Source organism: Coregonus clupeaformis, chromosome 12, assembly GCF_020615455.1.
Source record: "Coregonus clupeaformis isolate EN_2021a chromosome 12, ASM2061545v1, whole genome shotgun sequence".
Classification (NCBI taxonomy): Eukaryota; Metazoa; Chordata; class Actinopteri; order Salmoniformes; family Salmonidae; genus Coregonus; species Coregonus clupeaformis.
Genome location: NC_059203.1, coordinates 38,604,670 through 38,627,953, shown reverse-complemented (window position 1 = coordinate 38,627,953; position 23,284 = coordinate 38,604,670). Strand labels below are relative to the sequence as shown.

The 23,284-nt window shown below is 42.8% G+C and overlaps 3 protein-coding genes and 1 long non-coding RNA gene across 7 annotated transcripts in view; all 4 read left to right on the top strand.

The window, feature by feature from the left end:
• LOC121577607 (receptor tyrosine-protein kinase erbB-3-like) overlaps nucleotides 1-6,852 on the top strand; it is a 37,842-nt gene extending 30,990 nt beyond the window's left edge. For both annotated transcript variants that reach the window (XM_041891343.2, XM_041891342.2), the window contains 5 exons: nucleotides 2,398-2,495; nucleotides 2,739-2,918; nucleotides 3,108-3,167; nucleotides 3,321-3,597; nucleotides 5,529-6,852. In XM_041891343.2, coding sequence (XP_041747277.2) covers nucleotides 2,398-2,495; nucleotides 2,739-2,918; nucleotides 3,108-3,167; nucleotides 3,321-3,597; nucleotides 5,529-6,421 — 1,508 coding nt within the window. In that variant the 3' untranslated portion in view covers nucleotides 6,422-6,852. The remainder of the gene's footprint in view (nucleotides 1-2,397; nucleotides 2,496-2,738; nucleotides 2,919-3,107; nucleotides 3,168-3,320; nucleotides 3,598-5,528) is intronic.
• A 1,062-nt stretch (nucleotides 6,853-7,914) lies between these two features.
• Nucleotides 7,915-14,580, top strand: LOC121577606 (proliferation-associated protein 2G4). Of its 2 annotated transcripts, XM_041891340.2 has the most exons (12): nucleotides 7,916-8,114; nucleotides 9,456-9,584; nucleotides 10,003-10,108; nucleotides 11,356-11,425; nucleotides 11,530-11,686; nucleotides 11,821-11,899; nucleotides 12,057-12,135; nucleotides 12,279-12,412; nucleotides 12,605-12,699; nucleotides 12,787-12,914; nucleotides 13,157-13,210; nucleotides 13,295-14,580. In XM_041891340.2, exons 1-12 carry the CDS (start codon nucleotides 8,030-8,032, stop codon nucleotides 13,358-13,360), a joined length of 1,182 nt encoding a protein of 393 aa, XP_041747274.1. In that variant the 5' UTR covers nucleotides 7,916-8,029; the 3' UTR covers nucleotides 13,361-14,580. The 2 variants fall into 2 exon arrangements, with proteins under 2 accessions (XP_041747275.1, XP_041747274.1); XM_041891341.2 differs by lacking the exons at nucleotides 13,157-13,210; nucleotides 13,295-14,580 and having other exon boundaries at nucleotides 7,915-8,114; nucleotides 12,777-12,896.
• A 3,439-nt stretch (nucleotides 14,581-18,019) lies between these two features.
• Nucleotides 18,020-20,031, top strand: LOC121577605. The gene is made up of 4 exons (XR_006002659.2): nucleotides 18,020-18,082; nucleotides 18,185-18,211; nucleotides 19,053-19,075; nucleotides 19,693-20,031. It is a non-coding gene; the product is annotated as an uncharacterized LOC121577605 (long non-coding RNA).
• A 381-nt stretch (nucleotides 20,032-20,412) lies between these two features.
• LOC121577604 (protein cereblon) overlaps nucleotides 20,413-23,284 on the top strand; it is a 42,672-nt gene continuing 39,800 nt past the window's right edge. Inside the window, exons 1-3 of one of the 2 annotated variants that reach the window (XM_041891338.2) lie at nucleotides 20,413-20,714; nucleotides 21,264-21,364; nucleotides 21,473-21,675. In XM_041891338.2, the coding sequence (XP_041747272.1) occupies nucleotides 20,651-20,714; nucleotides 21,264-21,364; nucleotides 21,473-21,675 (368 nt within the window). In that variant the 5' untranslated portion in view covers nucleotides 20,413-20,650. Of the gene's footprint in view, nucleotides 20,715-21,239; nucleotides 21,365-21,472; nucleotides 21,676-23,284 lie in introns of both variants that reach the window. The other variant, XM_041891339.2, reaches the window with a different exon arrangement.

Genomic DNA, 23,284 nt, shown 5'->3' with positions numbered 1-23,284 from the left:
GGGTTACAGCGTTCTGGATAAGTTGCAGGGGTTTGATGGCACAAGCGGGGAGCCCAGACAACAGCGAGTTGCAGTAGTCCAGACGGGAGAGGACAAGTGCCTGGATTAGGACCTGCGCCGCTTCATGTGTGAGGTAGGGTCATACTCTACAGATGTTGTAGAGCATGAACCTGCAGGAGCAGGTCAATGCTTGGATGTTTGCAGAGAACGACAGGGTGTTGTCCAGGATCACGCTAAGCGTCTTTGCACTCTGAGAAGGCAACACTGTAGTGTTGTCAACCTTGATGGAGAGGTCTTTGAGCGGGGAGGCCTTCCTCGGGAGGAAGAGCAGTTCCATCTTGTCGAGATTGAGCTTTAGGTGGTGGGCCGACATCCAAGTTGAGATATCTGCCAGGCACGCAGAGATGCGTGTCGCCACCTGGGTGTCAGAAGGGGGGAAGGAGAAAGGTAGTTGAGTGTCATCCGCATAGCAATGATAGAAGACACCATGTGAGGATATAACGGAGCCGAGTGACTTGGTGTATAGAGAGAAGAGGAGAGGGCCTAGAACCGAGCCCTGGGGGACACCAGTAGTGAGAGTACGTGGTGCAGACACAGATCCCCCTCCACGTCACCTCGTAGAGTAGTTCTGTGTGAGTGAGATCAGTGGACTCAATAGGCTGAGTGAATGAGTAGTGGATGTCGTCACCCTTTTTTTCAAAGTGGTTGACAAGTCGTCCGCAGAGAGAGAGGAGGGAGGGGGAGGGGGTAGAGGATTAAGGAGGAAGGAGAAGGTGTAAAAGAGTTTCCTAGGTTAGAGGCAGAAGCTTGAAATGTAGAGTGGTAGAAAGGGGCTTTAGCAGCGAATACAGAGGAAGAGAAGGTAGAGAGGTGGGAGTGAAAGGATGATAGGTCCTCCGGAAGTTTAGTTTTCCTCCATTTTCGCTCAGCTGCCCGCAGCCCTGTCCTGTAAGCTCGCAATGAGTCACTCAGCCACGGAGCAGGAGGGGAGGGCCGAGCTGGCCGGGAGGAAAGAGGACAGTGCGAGTCATAAGATGCGGATAGGGAGGAGAGTAGGGTCGAAGAGGCAGAATCAGGAGACAGGAGGGAGAAGGATTTAGTAGAAGGGAGAGATGATAGGATAGAAGAGGAGTGAGTAGTGGGAGAGAGAGGGAAGATTGCGACGGCATATGACCATCTGGGTAGGGGCCTATTGGTTAGGGTTGGAGGAAAGAGAGACGGGAAAGAGAGAGTTGGAAATAAATTAATCGAAGGCAGACGTTGGAAGGTTGAAGTCGCCAAGTACGAAGAGCGGTGAGCCATCGTCAGGAAATGAGCTTATCTCCAAGGGCACCTGGTGGGCAATAGATTACCATAATGTTAAGCTTGAGTGGACAAGTGACAGTGACAGCATGGAATTCAAATGAGGAGATGGAATTCAAATGAGGAGATGGACAGGTGAGAGAGGGAGAAAATAGAAAATCTCCACTTAGGAGAAATATGTAGACCTGTGCCACCACCGCAATGACCAGTTGCTCTCGGACTATGAGAGAAAACATAGTTAGATAAAGAAAGAGCAGCTGGAGCAGTGTTCTCTGGGGTGATCTATGTCTCCATCAGGGCCAAAAAGTCAAGGGACTGAAGGGCAGCATAGGCTGAGATGAACTCGGCGTTCTTGACCGCAGATCGGCAGTTCCAACACTGCCAGAGACCCGGAATTCCACATGGGTTGTGCGCACAGGGTACACTAAATAACGTTTTTTTTATTAATATATTTTTCAAATTCAGCACACCTACTTCCCGCGGCTATGACTGACACTGCCAATACCACTGCACTCCTGGTCAGCTGCCTGCAGGACATCGAAGCATGGATGCAGTTGAGTTTCCTGCAGTTAATCTGCAAAAAGACAGAGGTTGTCCTGATTGGCACTCGCACCATCATAAACAACAACAGCAGCTACAGCCTCAATATTGATGGTGTCAAGGTCCTCCTCTCCAGTGAGGTTTGCAACCTGGGTGTGATATTGGACAGTCAGTTCTCGTTTGAGGCCCACATCAAGAATATGACCAAAGTTTCATTTGTCCATTTTTTACGGAACATTGCCAGGTTACGACTTATGCTATCACAACCTGCAGCTGAGCGACTCCTACACACCTTTATTTCATCCCGTCTGGACTATTGTAACGCCCTTTTTGTTGGCGCATCTGCCAAGTGCCTAAACAGGCTACAATATGTCCAGAACTGTGCTGCATGTGTCCTCACCCACGTGTCCCTAGAGTGCACGTGTCCTTAGAGTACACTGGATGTATTACATTGTAATAATTTGTTTTGTTCTGAAAGTATAGTTGATAAAGAATGCACAAACAACTGGCACTTTATTTTCAATGGGACTCACGTGGCATTATCCTAATTTACAGGCTGGATGATTGACGAGAATGTCCGTCCCACCTTCAAGGAACTGGCCATTGAGTTTACCAGAATGGCCAGGGACCCGCCGAGGTACCTTGTTATCAAGGTAAGACAGAATGCCACCCTTGGGAGAAATCAGTAGCCATACAAACCAATATGCTAAGAATGTTTTTTTTTAAAGTCCACTCCCAAATGCCAGTCATTACAGTCCAAAGACTATGCCATTTACTTGACAGTCACACTCTTGTTCATCCAAACCAAATGTCAGCTCATGAGGATAATAATGATGTTGTTGGAGAATTTGATGATGATGATTATGATGATGATGACTGAAGTTGCATTCCACCAGGGGGAATGCAGCCCGTCGGACTCTCCCTCAGATGTGTCTCACCAGCGAGGCACGAAGCTGGATGACATGGAGGCGGGGCAGGAGGACCAGAATGAGAAGACGCTAGGGGACGGCACACCCCCTCTCTACCGGTCACAGGCCAGGAGTCTCTCGCGACTTTCACGAATGGACAGTCACAGGGTGAGGGCTCATATGAGGCATCTCTCCATATTCATACACTATATAAGGAGCCAGGAGTTTTTCCGGACCATGTGACCTAACCAGGAAAACCCCTGGCCCGTATAATATGGGCAGATCGAACCACCTTTTGGTTACCCTGTTTTCTTCTAATCCCCATCCTGTCCTGTCCCATTTCTGTATTCCCCTCAGGGTGTTCACAGCAGTCAGGCTGGATACCTGCCCATGACCCCAGGACTGGATAACCCTCAGGTCAGTCACTGGAGATGAACCATGACCATTTTGCAGACAAAGATACATGAAAACCTACTGAAAACGTGAACATGCTAACACGTCTTCCACCCTATACCAATCCTATAGGGTTGATCACTCATATTGCATTATACCCCATATTCCCCTGTATAGATGGTGTGGCCGTCAGCGTCCCGCTCTCGCCTCAATTCCGCCCGCACCATGTCAGAGAGTTCCGAAGGGCGGGGCACGGTGGTGGAGCTGGAGATGAGCGAATACTTTTTATTGGCTGGCAGCATGAGGAGGAAGCGGCATCGGGAGGACAGTGCCTACATGTCCCAGAGGGACAGCATGTCAGGGGGGCTGCCTGAGACCCCCTCCCCTGACACAGAGGGGGAGAAGGACCAGAGCGGATACATGCTCCCTGGACTGGGTGACAGCCCAGAGAGAGGTGATATACCATAGATAGATTACGCAAACATTTACACACACAATATGCATAGAAACATCTTTGCGTTTCTGTCTATTGAACATATTGCATTTATAAATGTTCATTAAGCCATATAAAAAGAGTATAGGTTTTTGCATGACATGTGTTTCAGGATGGTTGCATGGTCATTGTTATAACTCTGAGTATATGAATGTCAGTATTAATTGCAAGAGTACTCAGATACAGTTGAAGTCGGAAGTTTACATACACTTAGGTTGGAGTCATTAAAACTTGTTTTTCAACCAATCCACAAATTTCTTGTTAATAAACTATAGTTTTGGCAAGTCGGTTAGGACATCTACTTTGTGCATGACACAAGTAATTTTTCCAACAATTGTTTACAGACAGATTATTTCACTTATAATTCACTGTATCACAATTCCAGTGGGTCAGAAGTTTACATACACTAAGTTGACGGTGCCTTTAAACAGCTTGGAAAATTCCAGAAAATGATGTCATGGCTTTAGAAGCTTCTGATAGGCTAATTGACATCATTTGAGTCAATTGGAGGTGTACCTGTGGATGTATTTCAAGGCCTACCTTCAAACTCACTGCCTCTTTGCTTGACATCATGGGAAAATCAAAAGAAATGAGCCAAGACCTCAGAAAAAAATTGCAGACCTCCGCAAGTCTGGTTCATCCTTGGGAGCAATTTCCAAATGCCTGAAGGTACCACGTTCATCTGTACAAACAATAGTACGCAAGTATAAACACCATGGGACCACGCAGCCGTCATACCGCTCAGGAAGGAGACGCGTTCTGTCTCCTGGAGATGAACGTACTTTGGTGCGAAAAGTGCAAATCAATCCCAGAACAACAGCAAAGGACCTTGTGAAGATGCTGGAGGAAACAGGTACAAAAGTATCTATATCCACAGTAAAATGAGTCCTCTATCGACATAACCTGAAAGGCCGCTCAGCAAGGAAGAAGCTACTGCTCCAAAACCGTCATAAAAAAGCCAGACTACGGTTTGCAACTGCACATGGGGACAAAGATCGTACTTTTTGGAGAAATGTCCTCTGGTCTGATAAAAAAAAATTGAACAGTTTGGCCATAATGACCATCGTTATGTTTGGAGGAAAAAGGGGGTTCTTGCAAGCTGAAGAACACCAGCCCAACCGTGAAGCATTTGGGTGGCAGCATCATGCTGTGGGGGTGCTTTGCTGCTTTGCTATTTTGTGAAGTGCTGGTGCACTTCACAAAATAGATGGCATCATGAGGAAGGAAAATTATGTGGATATATTGAAGCAACATCTTAAGACATCAGTCAGGAAGTTAAAGCTTGGTCGCAAATGGATCTTTCCAAATGGACAATGACCCCAAGTATACTTCCAAAGTTGTGGCAAAATAGCTTAAGGACAACAAAGTCAAGGTATTGGAGTGGCCATCACAAAGCCCTGACCTCAATCCTATAGAAAATTTGTGGGCAGAACTGAAAAGGCGTGTGCGAGCAAGGAGGCTTACAAACCTGACTCAGTTACACCAGCTCTGTCAGGAGGAATGGGCCAAAATTTACCCAACTTATTGTGGGAAGCTTATGGAAGGCTACCAGAAACGTTTGACCCAAGTTAAACAATTTAAAGGCAATGCTACCAAATACTAATTGAGTGTATGTAAACTTCTGACCCACTGGGAATGTGATGAAAGAAATAAAAGCTGAAATAAATCATTCTCTCTACTATTATTCTGACATTTCACATTCTTAAAATAAAGTGGTGATCCTAACTGACCTAAGACAGGGAATTTTTACTAGGATTAAATGTCAAGAATTGTGAAAAACTGAGTTTAAATGTATTTGGCTAAGGTGTATGTAAACTTCCGACTTCAACTGTAATTTCAGATCTCTGGATCACCTTACTCACTCCTTTTTTTCTTGTCACTCTTCTCCACAGAGACCCTACTGTCTAGCTCCCAGGTCACCCTGCCTCACGGGAGGACATCCAAGGTCCCCTCATACCCATCAGGACCCTTGGAGGACCATGACAGTGCCTGTGAGGAATATGAGTACATGAACAAACAGGCGTGCATGATGTATCTCTCCCCCAGGCAGCAACCTGGACATTCCAAAGATGGCCCACAGCGGCTGAAGATGAACAAGAGGCAACACTCTTCTGTGCCAGACACAGAGTACACAAAGTGCACGGGGTACAGGACATCAGCTGGGGAGAACAGGGGAAGCCAAACCAAGAATGAAGAACACCAGGAATATGAATTCCCTGCTCTCAACTCTGATTCAGACGACACAGAAGAACGGGGCTCTGGTGATGTGGAATACAAGTACATGGACATTCGAAGTGTTGGACCAGAGGCCAGTGAAAGACCAGACGATCCCCCAACACGAGATGTCCCTCATCCTGGAGCTACGCCTAAACAGCGGATGAGAGGCGAGAGAGATGTGGAGGAAGAGGAAGACGAATACGTAGAAGAATACGTAGAAGAGGACAACTATCAGTACATTAACAGGCAGCCCAAGCTGCGGCAGGCTCTGCGAGGCAGGGAGGGGCTGAGGATGCAAGGAGGAGGAGAGGGAGAGGTGGATGAGTATGAGGACATGGATTCCCTGGCCGCCCCTGGAGCTGGGGACCCAGTGGAGTACGAGAATTTGCAGAGAGAAGGTGAAGGTGCAATGGGAGGCATGGGGGGTCAGCACACAGGGATGGGGGCATTTGTAAAAGTGCATGCAGGAGTAGGGGTGGGGGAGCCTAGCGGCGGAGATCGCTCCTTTGACAATCCAGACTACTGGCAGAGCAGGTTGTTCCTGAAGCTTAACGCTGTGAGCACGTAGGGAAGTGGACCTCCCTCATTGGCAGTGAAGAGGATAGCCGCCTCTGTAGCTCTTCAATGCCAATTGAATTCAATGAAGGACTAGGGGAGGGGAGAAAGCCATCCAAAGTCATCCAAATATAAAAAATATGTGTGCCATGTTTGTATCTTTAATGTGTCTGTTACAGGTTTACATTGATCATGTTTTTATCCATAATAACATAAGATCTTGGATGTTTTCTTTCTGTATTATAAGTGGAAGGCACTGTGAGGGAGGCACTAAATGAAATGGCCAGATTACAAGCTTTGTATTTGTGTTTACTTATAAGAACAAAAAGTGTATTTGTACAATGTCCTTTTTCTATGGTATTTTCATGTTTTTAATATGTTAATGTAACCTTTTAGTGATATTATTGAGCTTTTTTTTTATAATAAAAATATTTGAAGAATGTATATGATTGTTATTTATCTGGGGGACATACTTCTCATTCAGTTTGTTGATACTAGATCTTTAATTCATTTCTATTGTGCAGTCTTGCTGTTTTCTTCTTACACAGTCCCACTTATTGGGGTAAGTGAGAAATAAATGGGCACGTTCCATGTCATATTTATTGCAGTTGGTTTGAGCAGATTATCCAAGCTCAACACCAGAAACAACATCCATGCTTTAAAGCGCAGCATGCACTCTGGTACCAAAATCCATGCCTCAGGCCGACCGTTCCCTCACCTGGGCAGTGTGCGTGCACCTACTGTCATTTTGTCCTAGCTCTCCAGTTCAGTGCTTCTTCATTCATTTATCTTTTCAGAAACCAAATCAGTTTTGACCATATTCGACTATCAAATAAATCAGAATGCTTTCAAATGGTTAGCCTACTTTGAAGACGCTCATAAATGTCCCTCTCCCCTTAAGCATAAAAGAAAAATGGCACAGTGCTGAAATTCCCATTTCCACGATTAACACAAACTTAATTCAAAACAGATGATCATGTTGTTTTTGTATTTTATCACATTATAAAGTAACAACTTGTCTTGCCAAAAACAGTAAGGCACCCTGTTGGGATTGTGCTTCTCTCTGTATACTGTGCTCATTGAGTATAGTCTGGATTGAGGATAATCACTTAATCATTTTCTGTCGGTATCTAAAGGACTCTTCTCCAGAGCATAGACAGCTCCAGAGTCACCCGGAGAATATGATGATCATGATGATGTGTCACCCACATTTTGCACAATATTTACCACTTGAGTCAGTAATGATTAGAAGCTCTCTTGGCATGTTATACTCGCAGCAAAGATGCTGCTCAGTCACACAACAATACAAAAAAAGATGACCTGGAACGCAATCCATGTTGTGGCTGTAGCTGAATGTGTGAAATTGAATGTATTATGTGGTGCTACGTGTATAGTTATAGTAACTTGAAGGGGATTAGAAACTACAATCTAAACCATGAAGCTTCACTTCCCATTTTGGCGGCATGGTTGTTGTGACGTTTTTTTCTTACGTAGGAAGAAGATGGGAGGAGAATCTGGGGCGAGGAGGCCGGGCTTGAGCAGCGGAGTGGAGCTTTGGATGTGTGTCGGTCTTGGTGCTTGACACATCGGGAAAACTGTTGAATAGAGAGCCGCTGTCAAGATGTCTGACAACGAAGAACAAGAACAGACCATCGCGGAGGACTTGGTTGTCACCAAGTACAAAATGGGAGGTGACATCGCCAACCGTAAGTGTCCGATCAGAGTGACTTGAAATGAGGTGACCTACTCTTGTCGGCCATTCGTTTCGTACACACAACCCGCAGTGACAGTGTAGTCACCAGAACAGGTAGGCACGTACCAATGGCCGTGTTCGACAGCATCAAAACAGTGAATGTATCATGGGTAAATTGTGACTGACTGATCTACAAAGAATAATGAGTCGTTATTTATGATGCAAGGTAATTTGTAGATCAGCCAGTTGGCAGTCGCCTGTAGCACTGTCGGCTGTGTCAAACAAGGCCAATCAATGACTAAGGCACAGTCCAACAGCCATGTGCTTTGACATGCTAGTCGCAGTTTAGAAACGTGTGGAATAGAAATGTCTAGTAACTGTTAGTGCTAGCAAGCTGACTTCACGTGAACGTTATTTTGTAAAAAACGTAGGCTAACTGTTAACGTTATATCATCAACAGTCACATCAGACAGCTAGCTAACGAGTTAGGAAGGACACTTGTATCTTTGTAGTGACTGGGTGTATTGATACACCATCCAAAGTGTAATTAATAACTGCACCATGCTCAAAGGGATATTCAATGTCTGCTTTTTGTATTTTTACCCATCTACCAGTACCAGTAGGTGCTTTTCTTTGCGAGGCATTGGAAAACCTCCCTGGTTTTTGTGGTTGAATCTGTTTTTGAAATTCACTGCTCGACTGAGGGACCTTACAGATAATTGAATGTGTGGCGTACAGAGATGACGTAGTCATTCAAAAATAATGTTTAACACTATTACACACAGTGAGTCCATGCAACTTATTATGTGACTTGTTAAGCACATTTTTTCTTCTGAACTTATTGTGGCTTGCCATAACAAAGGGGTAGAATGCTTATTGACTCAAGAAATTTCAGCTCTTCATTTTTAATTAATTTGTAAAAATGTCTAAAAACATAATTCCACTTTGCCATTATGGGGTATTGTGTGTAGGCCAGTGACACAAAATCTCAATTTAAAACATTTTTAAATTCAGCCTGTAACACAACAAAGTGTGGAAAAAGTCAATGGGTATGAATACTTTCTGAAGGCACTGTATGTTTGGCTGGTTTCCAGCTATGGACTTCAGAGACTGGCCTCAGGCCCTGGGTAATGACTCATAACCCAAAATTGAAACCAGTTAAATGGCTGCTGATTCATCATGACATAATACAACCATAATGGATAGTCTTATTCAAAGAGAATGCATATGGTGTGATTGAATGTAATGATGACATCTTTGGTGTCACTTCTACACTCTAATCTTTTTCATCTCATATTTGTCTGACACCTCTCCAGCTCCTATTCCTCTGACCACCCTCTCTCCTGTAATGCAGAGGCCCTGCGTGTGGTGATTGAGGCGGCCAAGTCAGGGGTGTCTGTGGTCAGCCTGTGTGAGAAGGGAGATGCCCACATCATGGCCGAGACTGGCAAGGTCTTCAGGAAGGAGAAAGACTTGAAGAAAGGTGAGGGGCCGGGGTGGAGGGGAGAAATGCCTGGGTGAGAAGTGCAAGAGGGATGGGGCTATTTACTGTACTGATAAGACTGTTTGCCCTGTCTCCCATCGTTGTTTATGTAGGGCAGGTGGTTCAAAGCCATGGTTGCTCTCGTGAGTGGGACAGTATGTTGTCATACTGTCTCCAAATTAGAAACACCACCTGATCAGTTCAGCCTGTGGCAGCAGTCTGCATGTGTCCATGCCACACATTCAAAATGGGCCTGAACATGGGATGGGTCATTGAATATGCCAGTGAGATGACAGAACTATGAAGAGTGATATGGGACAAAAAGAGGGACATTATTTGACATCAGTCACGTCTCTCTCACAAACAATACAGATTATTTTCAATTAAAGATTTGGTGGTTCTCTCTTCCCTCTTCCAGGCATTGCCTTCCCCACCAGCGTCTCAGTCAATAACTGTGTTTGCCACTTCTCTCCCCTGAAGAGTGACCCAGACTACACACTTAAAGATGGGGACCTGGTCAAAATGTAGGAACCTCCATCTACAGTAACGTGGCCCCCCTCACTCTGTGTGTCTCCAGTCTCCCAAGTGTGTGTTGTCTTTCCCCTCTCTCGTCTGTCATCTTGTGTGCTGTGTTCTCATGCGTCTGATGCTTGGCTGTTGGCTTGTATTTTCTGTTAGATCTCGTCTCCCTGTATGTCTATTTGCGCCTTATGTCTATCTGTCATGTGGCTAATGATAAGTAATTGGATTGGATTACATGTCTTGTTCATCTGGCATTGGTGTTCAATTGTCACTATGGCCATTGCATAGTTGAACAAGCCTCTTCATCTTAGTTGTTGGATTGCAACTTTTGTCTTCATCTCTCTGACCCTACCTTTCCTGTTTTCTGTCAATATATATAAGGATGTCACTGTTTGGAATATTGTGGGTGTTATGTGTTTAAGAGCCAACTAGATGGTTAAATGCCAGCTTGTGTTGTGGTACTGCAGGGCTGTGCTGTTCTTAGAATCTGTTGAAAAGTAACCTTTTTCATTACTATAACAAAATCCTGTGTGTTTCCTTCCACCATGACAATGAAATTGCTAGTGTTGCTGTCTTTGGGATACACTGAGCCCCCTGCAGTATTGTTATAGGTGAACATGAACAAAGCAATAACAAAACGTACCCTGTGACCATATCCTCACTCAATCACACACATTCGATTAATTCATATTTGTCTGACCTTGTATTTTTTGTAGACTTCTTTCCCATATGATCTTTGGAAGCACAACATGACTGACATTTTGTCTCTACCTAAATTGAAATAATCATCTCATCGAGTCCTTTTACACAATTACATACAGTGCTTTCAGAAAGTATTCATACTCCTTGACTTATTCCACAGTTTGGTGTGTTACAGCCTGAATTCAAAATGGATTAAATATATTTCCTCACCCATCTACACACAATACCCCATAATGACAAAGTGAAAACATGTTTTTAGAAATGTTTCCAAATGTATTGAAAATGAAATACAGAAATATCTCATTTATGTAAGTATTCCCACCCCTGAGTCAATACTTTTTAGAAGCACCTATTCAGGCTGTAACACAACAAAATGTGGAATAAGTCAAGGGTTATGAATACTTTCTGAAGGCACTGTAGATAATAGATATCAGACACTGGTTGGCAGAAATAATTCTGAATGTCTGATGCACTTCTGTTTTCCTCATGACTCATTCCATCTCTCTTTTCTTCTTTTATTTTCTCTCTGCCCCCTTTATTTCTGCAGTGATCTTGGAGTCCATGTTGATGGCTTCATCTCGAATGTAGCTCATAGCTTTGTTGTGGGAGCTACTAAGGTATGTACCTTGTATGACCTTATGACTTGGAGTTTTTGATCCCTCATCGCAACAGGCTTAAAGTTCCCACATCTTCTCACCCCACCTCTGCCCTGTACATGTAGGAGGCTCCAGTGACAGGGAAGAAAGCTGATGTGATCAATGCAGCTCACATGTGTGCGGAGGCAGCCCTACGCCTTGTCAAGCCTGGCAACCAGAACTCAAAGGTGACGGAGGCATGGAACAAGATTGCTCAGTCATTCAAATGCACGGCCATTGAGGGTGAGTGCCTTCACTAGTTAAGTTGACTCTGATTCATGGGTCTAAGATAGTGAATCAACAGTTTTATCTGACCTTTAACGTCTGAAATGTAGGGAGAAAACGTTGCAATGTTTTTTTTTACCTTTCTGTTTAAGGTATGTTATCTCATCAGCTGAAGCAGCACATCATCGATGGAGAGAAAACCATCATTCAGAACCCCACAGACCAGCAAAGGTACATTGTCCAAGCACTTGAACACGTGTAGAGAATAGTGCTTTGACGAAGTGCAATACCACAAAGGCAGACAGGAGGACACCAAGACTGAATGATAACTGAAAGCTTTGAGTTATGTGAGTTGCTCTGATTGGCTACTGTTGGTGACCGTCGGCAGGAAGGACCATGAGAAGGCGGAGTTCGAGGTGCACGAGGTCTACGCTGTGGATGTGTTGGTTAGCACTGGTGAAGGGAAGGTAAGAGAGAGGGAGATTTTTTTTTTACTGCCCCCATGAACTGTCCTAAGAAGCCGCATACTAATCTTTTTCCTTTACATTTGTTACCTGGCTAAATGTGACTGTCCAATATAGATGTTTCTATGCTCCTATCCCCTGCCCAGGCCAGGGATGGAGGCCAGAGGACCACAATATACAAGAGGGACCCCAGTAAGCAGTACGGGCTGAAGATGAAGACCTCCCGCATGTTCTTCAGTGAGGTGGAGCGACGCTTCGACGCCATGCCCTTCACTCTCAGGTAGGATACCAAATGGAAGCACATTAGAAGTGTCAGAGAGATGTCATAACCAACCCCATATCAAGACCATACTCTTACCATAACAGACTTATTTTTTTCCATCAACCATCTCTGATGCTGTGAGTCAGGTGCTTTGAATGTCCGTTGGAGATCTCCTCAGCTAACGGGTCTGTCCTGGTCCTCTCCTCTCAGGGCGTTTGAGGATGAGGCCAAAGCCCGCCTGGGCGTGGTGGAGTGTGCCAAACACGAGCTGCTACAGCCTTTCAGTGTGCTCAACGAGAAGGAGGGTGAGTCTCTGCATCTGTCTTTTCCTATCCTCTGTGCTCTTTCTTTCTGTTTCGAGTTACCTGTCTCATTATCTCAGTCTCTCTCAGGAGAGTTTGTGGCCCAGTTTAAGTTCACCGTGCTGCTGATGGCCAACGGCCCCCATAGAATCACCAGCGGACCCTTTCAGCCAGAGCTCTACAAGTCAGAGCACGAGGTGCAGGACGCAGAGCTGAGGGTAAGTAAGGCCCACAGCCCCAGGCAACCTGAAAGGCTTTTCACCGCTCATATTACATGAATAACTATTAATGAACAGGGGTTTGCACCTCAGAGCCTAAACTAAGTAACTGCATAAGGGAACGGTGAGATGGCATCTGAGGTTTTGACCAGTCTATTTCCACACTTGCCAGCTCTGTTGTGGCTGTCTTCCATGGAAGAAATCTCTTGATTGACAACAAACAATCCATCTCTCTCCCCCAGACTCTACTACAGAGCTCAGCCAGTCGCAAAACACAGAAGAAGAAGAAAAAGAAGGTATTTGATATGAAAAACGAATTAAGTCGATACAGTCTGTTCGCTCTCTTCATTCTTATCGGTGCCCTCCTTCCTCTCTCCTAGGCCTCCAAGACTGTGGAAACCGCTACTGGACAGCCAACTGAGGAGAGCAACAAGGCGGCAGTGTAGATCGCTACCTGTATTCTGACACATGCATACACACACACCCCCCAAAGAATTGAAACTTCACAAGTGAATCTAAATCTTCCCCAACTGTTAGCTCTTTTTGACCCTCATGCCCTTTTCTAGCATTTGGCCCATTTAATACATCTGATAGATCTCAAGTCTGTTGAAAATACAATTTTGTGTTCCACATCATTCAGTTGATTCTGAATAAGGGTCACACCCATGAAACAAATTGTTGTAAACAACATTATTTGCCATTGATACTTAACTGAAATATGAGTTTGGGGAAACACAGTTTTGGAATATGATCGATCAATAACCTTTTGTAGCGTTGTGTTTGTACACCTTATCATTAGGTGATGTAGCTACCTGACTTCAGAAATGTTCCCATCTATAGGTGAAGTTTTATAAAGTTTCTAAATTAAAAATGTAATTAAAGCAAGTTTTGTTTTAATTATTTTAAACTGGATGATATTTGTTGTGAAATAATGTTGGGGTGCCAGTCACACTTCGTAATAATTTCAAACCCTGATAAGCTGACTTGGTACTTTCATTGTACATGAAGGAGACCGAGTTAGCCACTCAAATATTTTGGCCTGGAATCATATTTGGTTAAAGTGTTACAATTATTCAAACACGACAGAATTGAACGGTTAGAGCACAGAATTTAGAGAACAGTATTCTCGCACCAACACCTGAATGGTTGGTTATGGGAACGAACCCTGCTACACTTACTGCCACCCCCCTCTTTCCTGGTAGGGGATTTTTTTAGGGAATGGTGCACTGTTTTCATTCAAACAATTTTAGTAATTGTTTTTTTTCAACGATACCTAATTTTTATCAACCATCTACCAACATATGAAACTTTTTAGTGGAGCTTTTAAACAGTCTTCATTCAGGACTGCTTGAAATCATATTTTATGCAAACCCATTATTCTGCTAAGTAAGATCTGTAATCTGGCAAAAAAGCTAAATTGATAAATTGTAGTAGAATAATTTTAGTGACAGGAAATTAGGTAATTAGTTAGCCTACTTTTATATGAAAACTTTGCCCACATTTTTGATGTAATTGCATATAATGTTTTTTTTTTTTATAACTTCCTAATTTGGTCAGCTCAGACATGCACAAAGAGTTCATGTAAGTCAACATACATATCCCCTGTGTTTTTGTTTGTTTTATTTTCAGCAAATGAAGAAAACATTCAATAAACTTTATAATACCAGAGCCTTGTTGTTATTTTTAAAAATGGAGTTTCCACTATTCTTCTATTGATGCTTTTGCTGTATGAAACAAAATGGAACACAATTCTACCATCAGAGCACAACTCATGGACTGTATAGGGCACAGATGAAAATAGTATATAATCTATGGGTGCCTGGACCATTCAGTTTCATTATGATCAGAGGTTTCTGATTATATATCTGTGAGGAGGACTGCAGATGTTTAGTGTGGTGAAAAATACCTTGCTCACAGAGTTGTTAAACCTGTCTTTAATTTGCTTGATAAGGTTTTAAAGGAAACTGACATGGATGGAAAGTTTCAAGTTTTTAAAGTCGTGCACAAGTACAGTAAAATGTTTTTTTTTTTTTTTTTTATCAAGTAGAACAAAAACACACAAGGAATAGAAATAAGAACATGAGAAAGGTCAGTTCCCGGGTCAGTGACAATACCATATTTACAATAGAGCCCCACAGTGGAGGTGTCACAATACCCATAAAACCTAGCGGTCAAACGGAAATGGTTCCAATCGTTTTTTCCACCATACATTTTTCTCATGTAGGCTTACCCTGGCGTGACGTTGTGATAACCATGTAACTCTCTCGGACAAGGGGACTTTTATTTATTCTAATTTGAAAATGCTAATTAGCATCAAAGTATGAAAATGTATGCACTCACTAACTGTAAGTCGCTCTGGATAAGAGCGTCTGCTAAATGACTAAAATGTAAATGTAAAGTAGACATCATGCAAAACTACAAATCCCTGCAAGCTCCTGCACGTCATCTCTAGATGACACCTTTGCTAACAGGTATTGTGTCAATTGAAAACTTGCACAAGACAGTTCACAGAATTGTCCATTTAAAGAAATGTAGCCAATTTATGCATTACTACATTTAGCTAACATTAGATAGCTAATCCAGAGATTCTTACCTTTGCCTCGATCCGGCACCCTCGTCCAGATCATCATGGCAATTGTAGTTCTTTATGATAGCCACATTAGCAGCTAATTAGCATTTCATTTTTTGGGGGTAAATACAGGTGAATATACTGATAAAAGTCACCTTGTCTTAGAGAGATTTACACGGTTATCAAAACGTCACGAAAAGGGTAAGCCTACACGAAACAACACTTATTTTAAGTGTTTTTAAAATCCCCTATGGGAAAAATGAATGGTGGAAAAACGATTGGAACCATTTCCCTGTTTGACCGCTAGGTTTTTTGACTCACACTGTGGTACTCTATATTTACATTTACATTTTAGTAATTTAGCAGACGCTCTTATCCAGAGCGACTTACAGTTAGTGAGTGCATACATATTTTTTTTCATACTGGCCCCCCGTGGGAAACGAACCCACAACCCTGGCGTTGCAAGCGCCATGCTCTACCAACTGAGCTACAGGGGACTACATGCAGGGATGCTGAAGGGGCTCCAGCCATTACCAAGAGCGGTCCCTTTTAAGGTGCCACAAACCTCCTGTGACCCCTACCTACATGTACATATTACCTCAATTACCTCGACTTAACTGTACACCCGCACATTGACTCGGTACTGGTACCCATGTACAGTTGAAGTCGGAAGTTTACATACACTTAGGTTGGAGTCATTATAACTTGTTTTTCAACCACTCCACACATTTCTTGTTAACAAACTATAGTTTTGGCAAGTTGGTTAGGACATCTACTTTGTGCATGACACAAGATATTTTTCCAACAATTGTTTACAGACAGATTATTTCACTTATAATGCACTGTATCACAATTCCAGTGGGTCAGAAGTTTACATACACTAAGTTGAGTGTGTCTTTAAACAGCTTGGAAAATTCCAGAAAATGATGTCATGGCTTTAGAAGCTTCTGCTAGGCTAATTGACAACATTTGAGTCAATTGGAGGTGTACCTGTGGATGTATTTCAAGGCCTACCTTCAAACTCAGTGCCTCTTTGCTTGACATCATGGGAAAATCAAAAGAAATCAGCCAAGACCTCAGAAAAAAAATTGTAGACCTCCACAAGTCTGGTTCATCCTTGGGAGCAATTTCCAAACGCCTGAAGGTACCACGTTCATCTGTACAAACAATAGTACGCAAGTATAAACACCATGGGACCACGCAGCCGTCATACCGCTCAGGAAGGAGACGCGTTCTGTCTCCTAGAGATGAACGTTCTTTGGTGCAAAAAGTGCAAATCAATCCCAGAACAATGGCAAAGGACCTTGTGAAGATGCTGGAGGAAATAGGTACAAAAGTATCTATATCCACAGTAAAACGAGTCCTATATTGACATAACCTGAAAGGCCGCTCAGCAAGGAAGAAGCCACTGCTCCAAAACCGCCATAAAGAAGCCAGACTACGGTTTGCAACTGCACATGGGGACAAAGATCATACTTTTTGGAGAAATGTCCTCTGGTCTGATGAAACCAAAATATAAATAAATAATTCTCTCTACTATTATTCTGACATTTCACATTCTTAAAATAAAGTGGTGATCCTAACTGACCTAAAACAGGGAATTTTTACTAGGATTAAATGACAGGAATTGTGAAAAACTGAGTTTAAATGTATTTGGGTAAAGTGTATGTAAACTTCCGACTTCAACGTTGCAGACCAGTTGCAGCACACTTGGGTTCACATTTAAAAGATCTACAGTTTTATAGTATGAAATAGCCTCGTTATCAGATTTTTTTATTATTTTTTGTAGCAAATATTTTCTTACTAATTTTGTAACATTTATTCTGCATTGTTGGTTAAGGGCTTGTAAGTAAGCATTTCATGGTAAGGTCTACACCTGTTGTAGTCGGCGCATGTGACAAACACGATTTGAATTTTTGATTTGAGCAAATGAAGTGTGTGTGTGAGTTTGTGCATAGAATCAGTGCGATAAATATATAATAGAAGGGTCAATGCAGATCGTATGTCTGGCCATTTTGTTAGTCTTATGGCTTAAGTATGCCCCATTTTTTTTTAATTACAAACTGAACCCATAGACTTAAAAGGTTGTAGACAAACTTGACATTTATTTATGTAACCTTTAACTTGGCAGGTCAGTTAAGAACAAATTCTTATTTACAATGAAGGCCTACCAAAAGGCCTCCTGCAGGGATGGGGGCTGGGATTAAAAATGAAAATATAGGACAAAACACACATCACGAAAAGAGAGACACCACAACACCACATAAAGAGAGACCTAAGACAACAACATAGCATGGTAGCAACACAACATGGTACAAACATTATTGGGCACAGACAACAACACAAAGGCAAGAAGGTAGTGACAATAATACATCACGCGAAGCAGCCACAACTGCCAGTTAGAGTCATAAGAGACATACCTGAGCACAGGTACATAATTCCAACATAAAATATTAGTTGACGTTCATTCCTTTCTGCCTACATCTCCCAGTGAGCGCTGAGCTGAGCAAGGGGCAATTTAATATGACGTTGTTGCACTATAAAGCCCCTCCCCTTTCCTCGTCACATCCTCTTTCAAGTTGGTGTCCTCGCTTTAGTGGTAAGTGACATAGAACGCTATTCCGAAACGAATCCAAACTAATCTGAAATAATTTGTTGCCATCCGTTACATCTAAGAACTTTGTTATATATTTTATTGCAGACACATCTCCACAAGATGAGAGCAAAGGTAAATGATGCATTTCAACGTTCTTATTGGCGGGTTTGTGTTTGGCTCATTGTCACTACTAGTCAGTGGCTAGCTGGCTACCTGACGCTAGACAAACCTTCCTCTAGCGTCCTTTATTTTAGAACTTAACTGTTGTACAATATTGTACTAGTAGGAAACTCTTCGTCGGTGTTTTTAATTCAAAAATGTAATCCAGGATTTGTCTCGTCCATGGCGCTCTATATTATAAAAATATATATAAACGCAACAATTTTTTTTTTTTTTTTACTGAGGTACAGCTCATAAGGAAATCACTCAATTGAAATAAATAAATTAGGCCCAAATCTATGGATTTCACGTGACTGGACAGGTGCGCAGCCATGGATGGGCCTGGGAGGACATAGTGAGCATTTCTCCTTCGCCTAACGGGTGTAAACATTTGTGCACAAAATTTGAACAATAAGCTTTTTGCGTATGAGAAATGTCTTGGCTTTTTCATTTCAGCTCACGAAACATGGGACCAACGCTTTACATGTTGCGTTTATATTTTTGTTCAGTATAGTTGGGTAATATCGTAGTTAAACTAGATTACACTAGCTAATGGCACACATGAAAGATACTAGCAATGTTGCATTTGTAGACTGCAGTAATGGCTTGTCAGGCTAAATGTGACTGCTTTCCAGTGCCACGCGTAACGTTACTGCAGGTTTGGGAATATTGTTTTGATGTATGGTCTGCTGTGCCTAGGTTACCCATATGCCCACGTCATATGTTTAGCTCAGCAGTGTGCTGTTAACAAATTATTTGGCTTGTTTGAATGTGTTTTCACTTGACTAAAGCATGTTTCTGTGTTCTTTTACAGTGGAGGAAGAAGCGTATGCGCAGGTAAGAGTCATTAATTGCCTTATTTCTTGCTTTACATATGAATGGTACAAGTTGCTTTGTCATTAGCAAAGTATGAAAAATATCACATTTCTGATGTGAAGCCTAAAATGTTGCCTACCATTATTTTAGATCCTGATATGGGAGTTCAAATTCATTTTTACCTGATTAGATTGCCTGCAAATAAATTAGTGTTCATATCGAATTGTAGTTTATTGGTCACGTACACAGATTTGCAGGTGTTATAGCTGGTGCAGAGAAATGCTTATATAGTATAATGTCTCGCATCTACAATACAAATGATCAAAACAAATCAATAGTCCCAGTCTGAAGCAGGTATGGTCTTCAAGCAATAGCGCTCGCCAGCTTGTAGTCCTAAAAACCGGAAATGAATTACCTAGTTCGTTCAGCCATTCCTATGGGGGATGAACGGCAAAAATGTCTGAAGTTAACACTGGCTTAGGAGATCTTAGTTCTGAGAGTATACCAAACATTAGGAATACTTTCCTAATATTGAGTTGCATAGTAACTGTAGGGACTTAAACAATCTAAACTGACATGGCTGTGTATAGTTTAGCTTATAATGTAGCGCTGTTCACTCATTGTTCTCTTGTCTGTAGGCTGAAGCGTAAAAGGCGAAAGATGAGGCAGAGGTCTAAGTAGACTGGCCCATACCCTACAGCTGTTATCCCTCTCCAAGCCCTCTCTGGTGATTGAAGTCTGATGTCCATGATGTGCTGAGAGCTGAACATGGTCATCTGAAGCCAACATTGCAATGGCGTAAAGGACAGATCCCGGCTACCCAGCCCTTTACTCTGCAAATGGTCACTGGCTGATGACTACTGGAGAATGGCAAAGAAGACTTGAGAATGAATCTCCTGTTGAACTCTGGCCTTTTACCATCTCCCCAGCTGATTTTTTTGTGAAGACTGTAATAAATCTTAGGTTTACTAACTACATATTCCTGCCTGTCATTGCTTTGGTCATGTCTTTCAAGCCACATGCACCACACTTGCGTTAGACCTACAGTAAAATCATTACGTTATGAAGGCATGTTAACTGCTTGTTAGACTATTTCTAGAACCAGAGGCAACTCCTTTTGAAGCCCAGTTGCAGCACACTTGGTTTCACATTTAAACGATCTACAGTTTTATAGTATGAAATTGCCTTGGGTATTGAGTAATATGGATTTAAGTGCAGGTTCTTGAGTGTCCATAAGGGTAGCCTTTTGGGGTCTATTGGGGGGGTTAAAGCTGACATCTGCAAGAGGCCAGATTACAATTGTGCAAAGTGTCCTGAACAATGGCTCCTGGTCAGTCTCACAAACCATGATTAATGGTACTATAAAAAATATAATTGCTTAGAAGGTTTTAGATCAAATAAACGGGTCAGTTTTGGAGCTCTTATCTAGTGGACAAGCAACTAATGGGAACATGTATTGTACAACTATCCCAATCCCCCAAAATGCATATTTGTTCTGAGAAAGACTAACTCCATCCACTTGGGCCGACAGTGAGTCGTTTTGTATGCACACCCTGCTATAAAACACCACAGAAAAAGAAGTGTAAACAGAACGATATGGCCGACGAACGGGGTGGCGGCGACAATATCAACATGGGCAACCAGCTACAACTCTTACCCGGTACAAATGTCTTCAATTTAATTGCATTGGTAGACTAGTGTACTGAAGCATACGTTGGCTATTGTAATAGGAACTTAAAGCGTCGATACGCACGCAGAAAACTGTTAAACATTCTGCAAAGAAACGAGGCCACATTTCACGTGACAGCATAATGATCTCATTCAATCACTCGCAGTGAAGCAAGTTTTTATCTTCACAGATTGCTTGTTTCATAATTAAAAGAGAATTATCTTGCTAGTTACATAGCTAAGGGATTGTTTCAACAGACAGTAAGTAAACTGTCTAGTTAGCTAGCTACCATGCATGCATGCTAATGTCATTTAATTCCCAGCTGCTAATCAGGTCAGTCTGCTAGTAATAGCTTGCCAAAGCTAGGTTTTCTGATCTGGGTGTTATTAAAGGTGATCATCTTCCAAATGCATCTTCATGTCCAACAGTTTATTGTCAACGCAACGACTCAGGGAAATTGTTTTACAATGGGGCGATTTGAAGGTAAAGAGAAAGTACATATTTGCTTTCTTATAGGCACTTAAACTATTATTCTTATAGAAGAGGAAGAGGAGGATGAGATGGAGACTGAGGACCGCGATAGTGAGGATGCAGAAAAACCAAGCATAAACTTTGACCCCAGTCTTCCAACTTCACATGCTGTGGGTTTCATATTTACATCTATAAAGTATTGTTGTACAGCTGTATCATTGAGTATACAGTTCTGGGTTTTCTACACTGCACTAATGCTTCTGCCCCCCTCCTCCCAGTACTTGGGTTTAGACATGGAAGAGTTCCATGGGCGTACGGTGCACGATGACGACAGCTACCAGACAATCCCAGTGCTGCCATTCACAGCCGTCATGCTTATACCTGGACAGACCCTGCCGCTGCAGCTCTTCAGACCGCAGGAGGTCAGCATGATGCGTAACATCATCCAGAGAGACCGCACCTTTGCTGTGCTTGCACACAGGTAGGGAGGGAGAGGAGGACAGAGTGGGAAGACTGGGAATGGGCTCAGTTTAGGGTGATCACATGTCCCGGATTGTGCGGGTTCAGTCCCGCATTTTGGCCCTTTGTCCAGCAAACAAATAATCTTCCCGCATTTTATCAACAAATTTGAGCGGTTTGCTGATGTCAACGTTGTGAACAGAGTTACCCCATGGTGGGCTTATGGTATGGCCAGGCATAAGCTACTGACAATGAATACATTTGCATTTTATCTATGGAAATTTGAATGCCATTCATCCAACGCCATCACCTCATGTTTCAGCCTGATAATGCACGGCCCCATGTCGGAAGGATCTGTACACAATTCCTGGAAGCTGAAAATGTCCCAGTTCTTCCATGGCCTGCATACTCACCAGATACAGTGGGGAAAAAAAGTATTTAGTCAGCCACTATTTGTGCAAGTTCTCCCACTTAAAAAGATGAGAGAGGCCTGTAATTTTCATCATAGGTACACGTCAACTATGAAAGACAAATTGAGAAAAAAAATTCCACAAAATCACATTGTAGGATTTTTTATGAATTTATTTGCAAATTATAGGGGAAAATAAGTATTTGGTCACCTACAAACAAGCAAGATTTCTGGCTCTCACAGACTTGTATCTTCTTCTTTAAGAGGCTCCTCTGTCCTCCACTCGTTACCTGTATTAATGGCATATGTTTGAACTTGTTATCAGTATAAAAGACACCTGTCCACAACCTCAAACAGTCACACTCCAAACTCCACTATGGCCAAGACCAAAGAGCTGACAAAGGACACCAGAAACAAAATTGTAGACCTGCACCAGGCTGGGAAGACTGAATCTGCAATAGGTAAGCAGCTTGGTTTGAAGAAATCAACTGTGGGAGCAATTATTAGGAAATGGAAGACATACAAGACCACTGATAATCTCCCTCGATCTGGGGCTCCACGCAAGATCTCACCCCGTAGGGTCAAAATGATCACAAGAACGGTGAGCAATAATCCCAGAACCACACGGGGGGACCTAGTGAATGACCTGCAGAGAGCTGGGACCAAAGTAACAAAGCCTACCATCAGTAACACACTACGCCGCCAGGGACTCAAATCCTGCAGTGCAAGACGTGTCCGCCTGCTTAAGCCAGTACATGTCCAGGGCTGTCTGAAGTTTGCTAGAGTGCATTTGGATGATCCAGAAGAGGATTGGGAGAATGTCATATGGTCAGATGAAACCAAAATAGAACTTTTTGGTAAAAACTCAACTCGTCGTGTTTGGAGGACAAAGAATGCTGAGTTGCATCCAAAGAACACCATACCTACTGTGAAGTATGGGGGTGGAAACATCATGCTTTGGGCTGTTTTTCTGCAAAGGGACCAGGACGACTGATCCGTGTAAAGGAACGAATGAATGGGGCCATGTATCGTGAGATTTTGAGTGAAAACCTCCTTCCATCAGCAAGGGCATTGAAGATGAAACGTGGCTGGGTCTTTCAGCATGACAATGATCCCAAACACACCGCCCGGGCAATGAAGGAGTGGCTTCGTAAGAAGCATTTCAAGGTCCTGGAGTGGCCTAGCCAGTCTCCTGATCTCAACCCCATAGAAAATCTTTGGA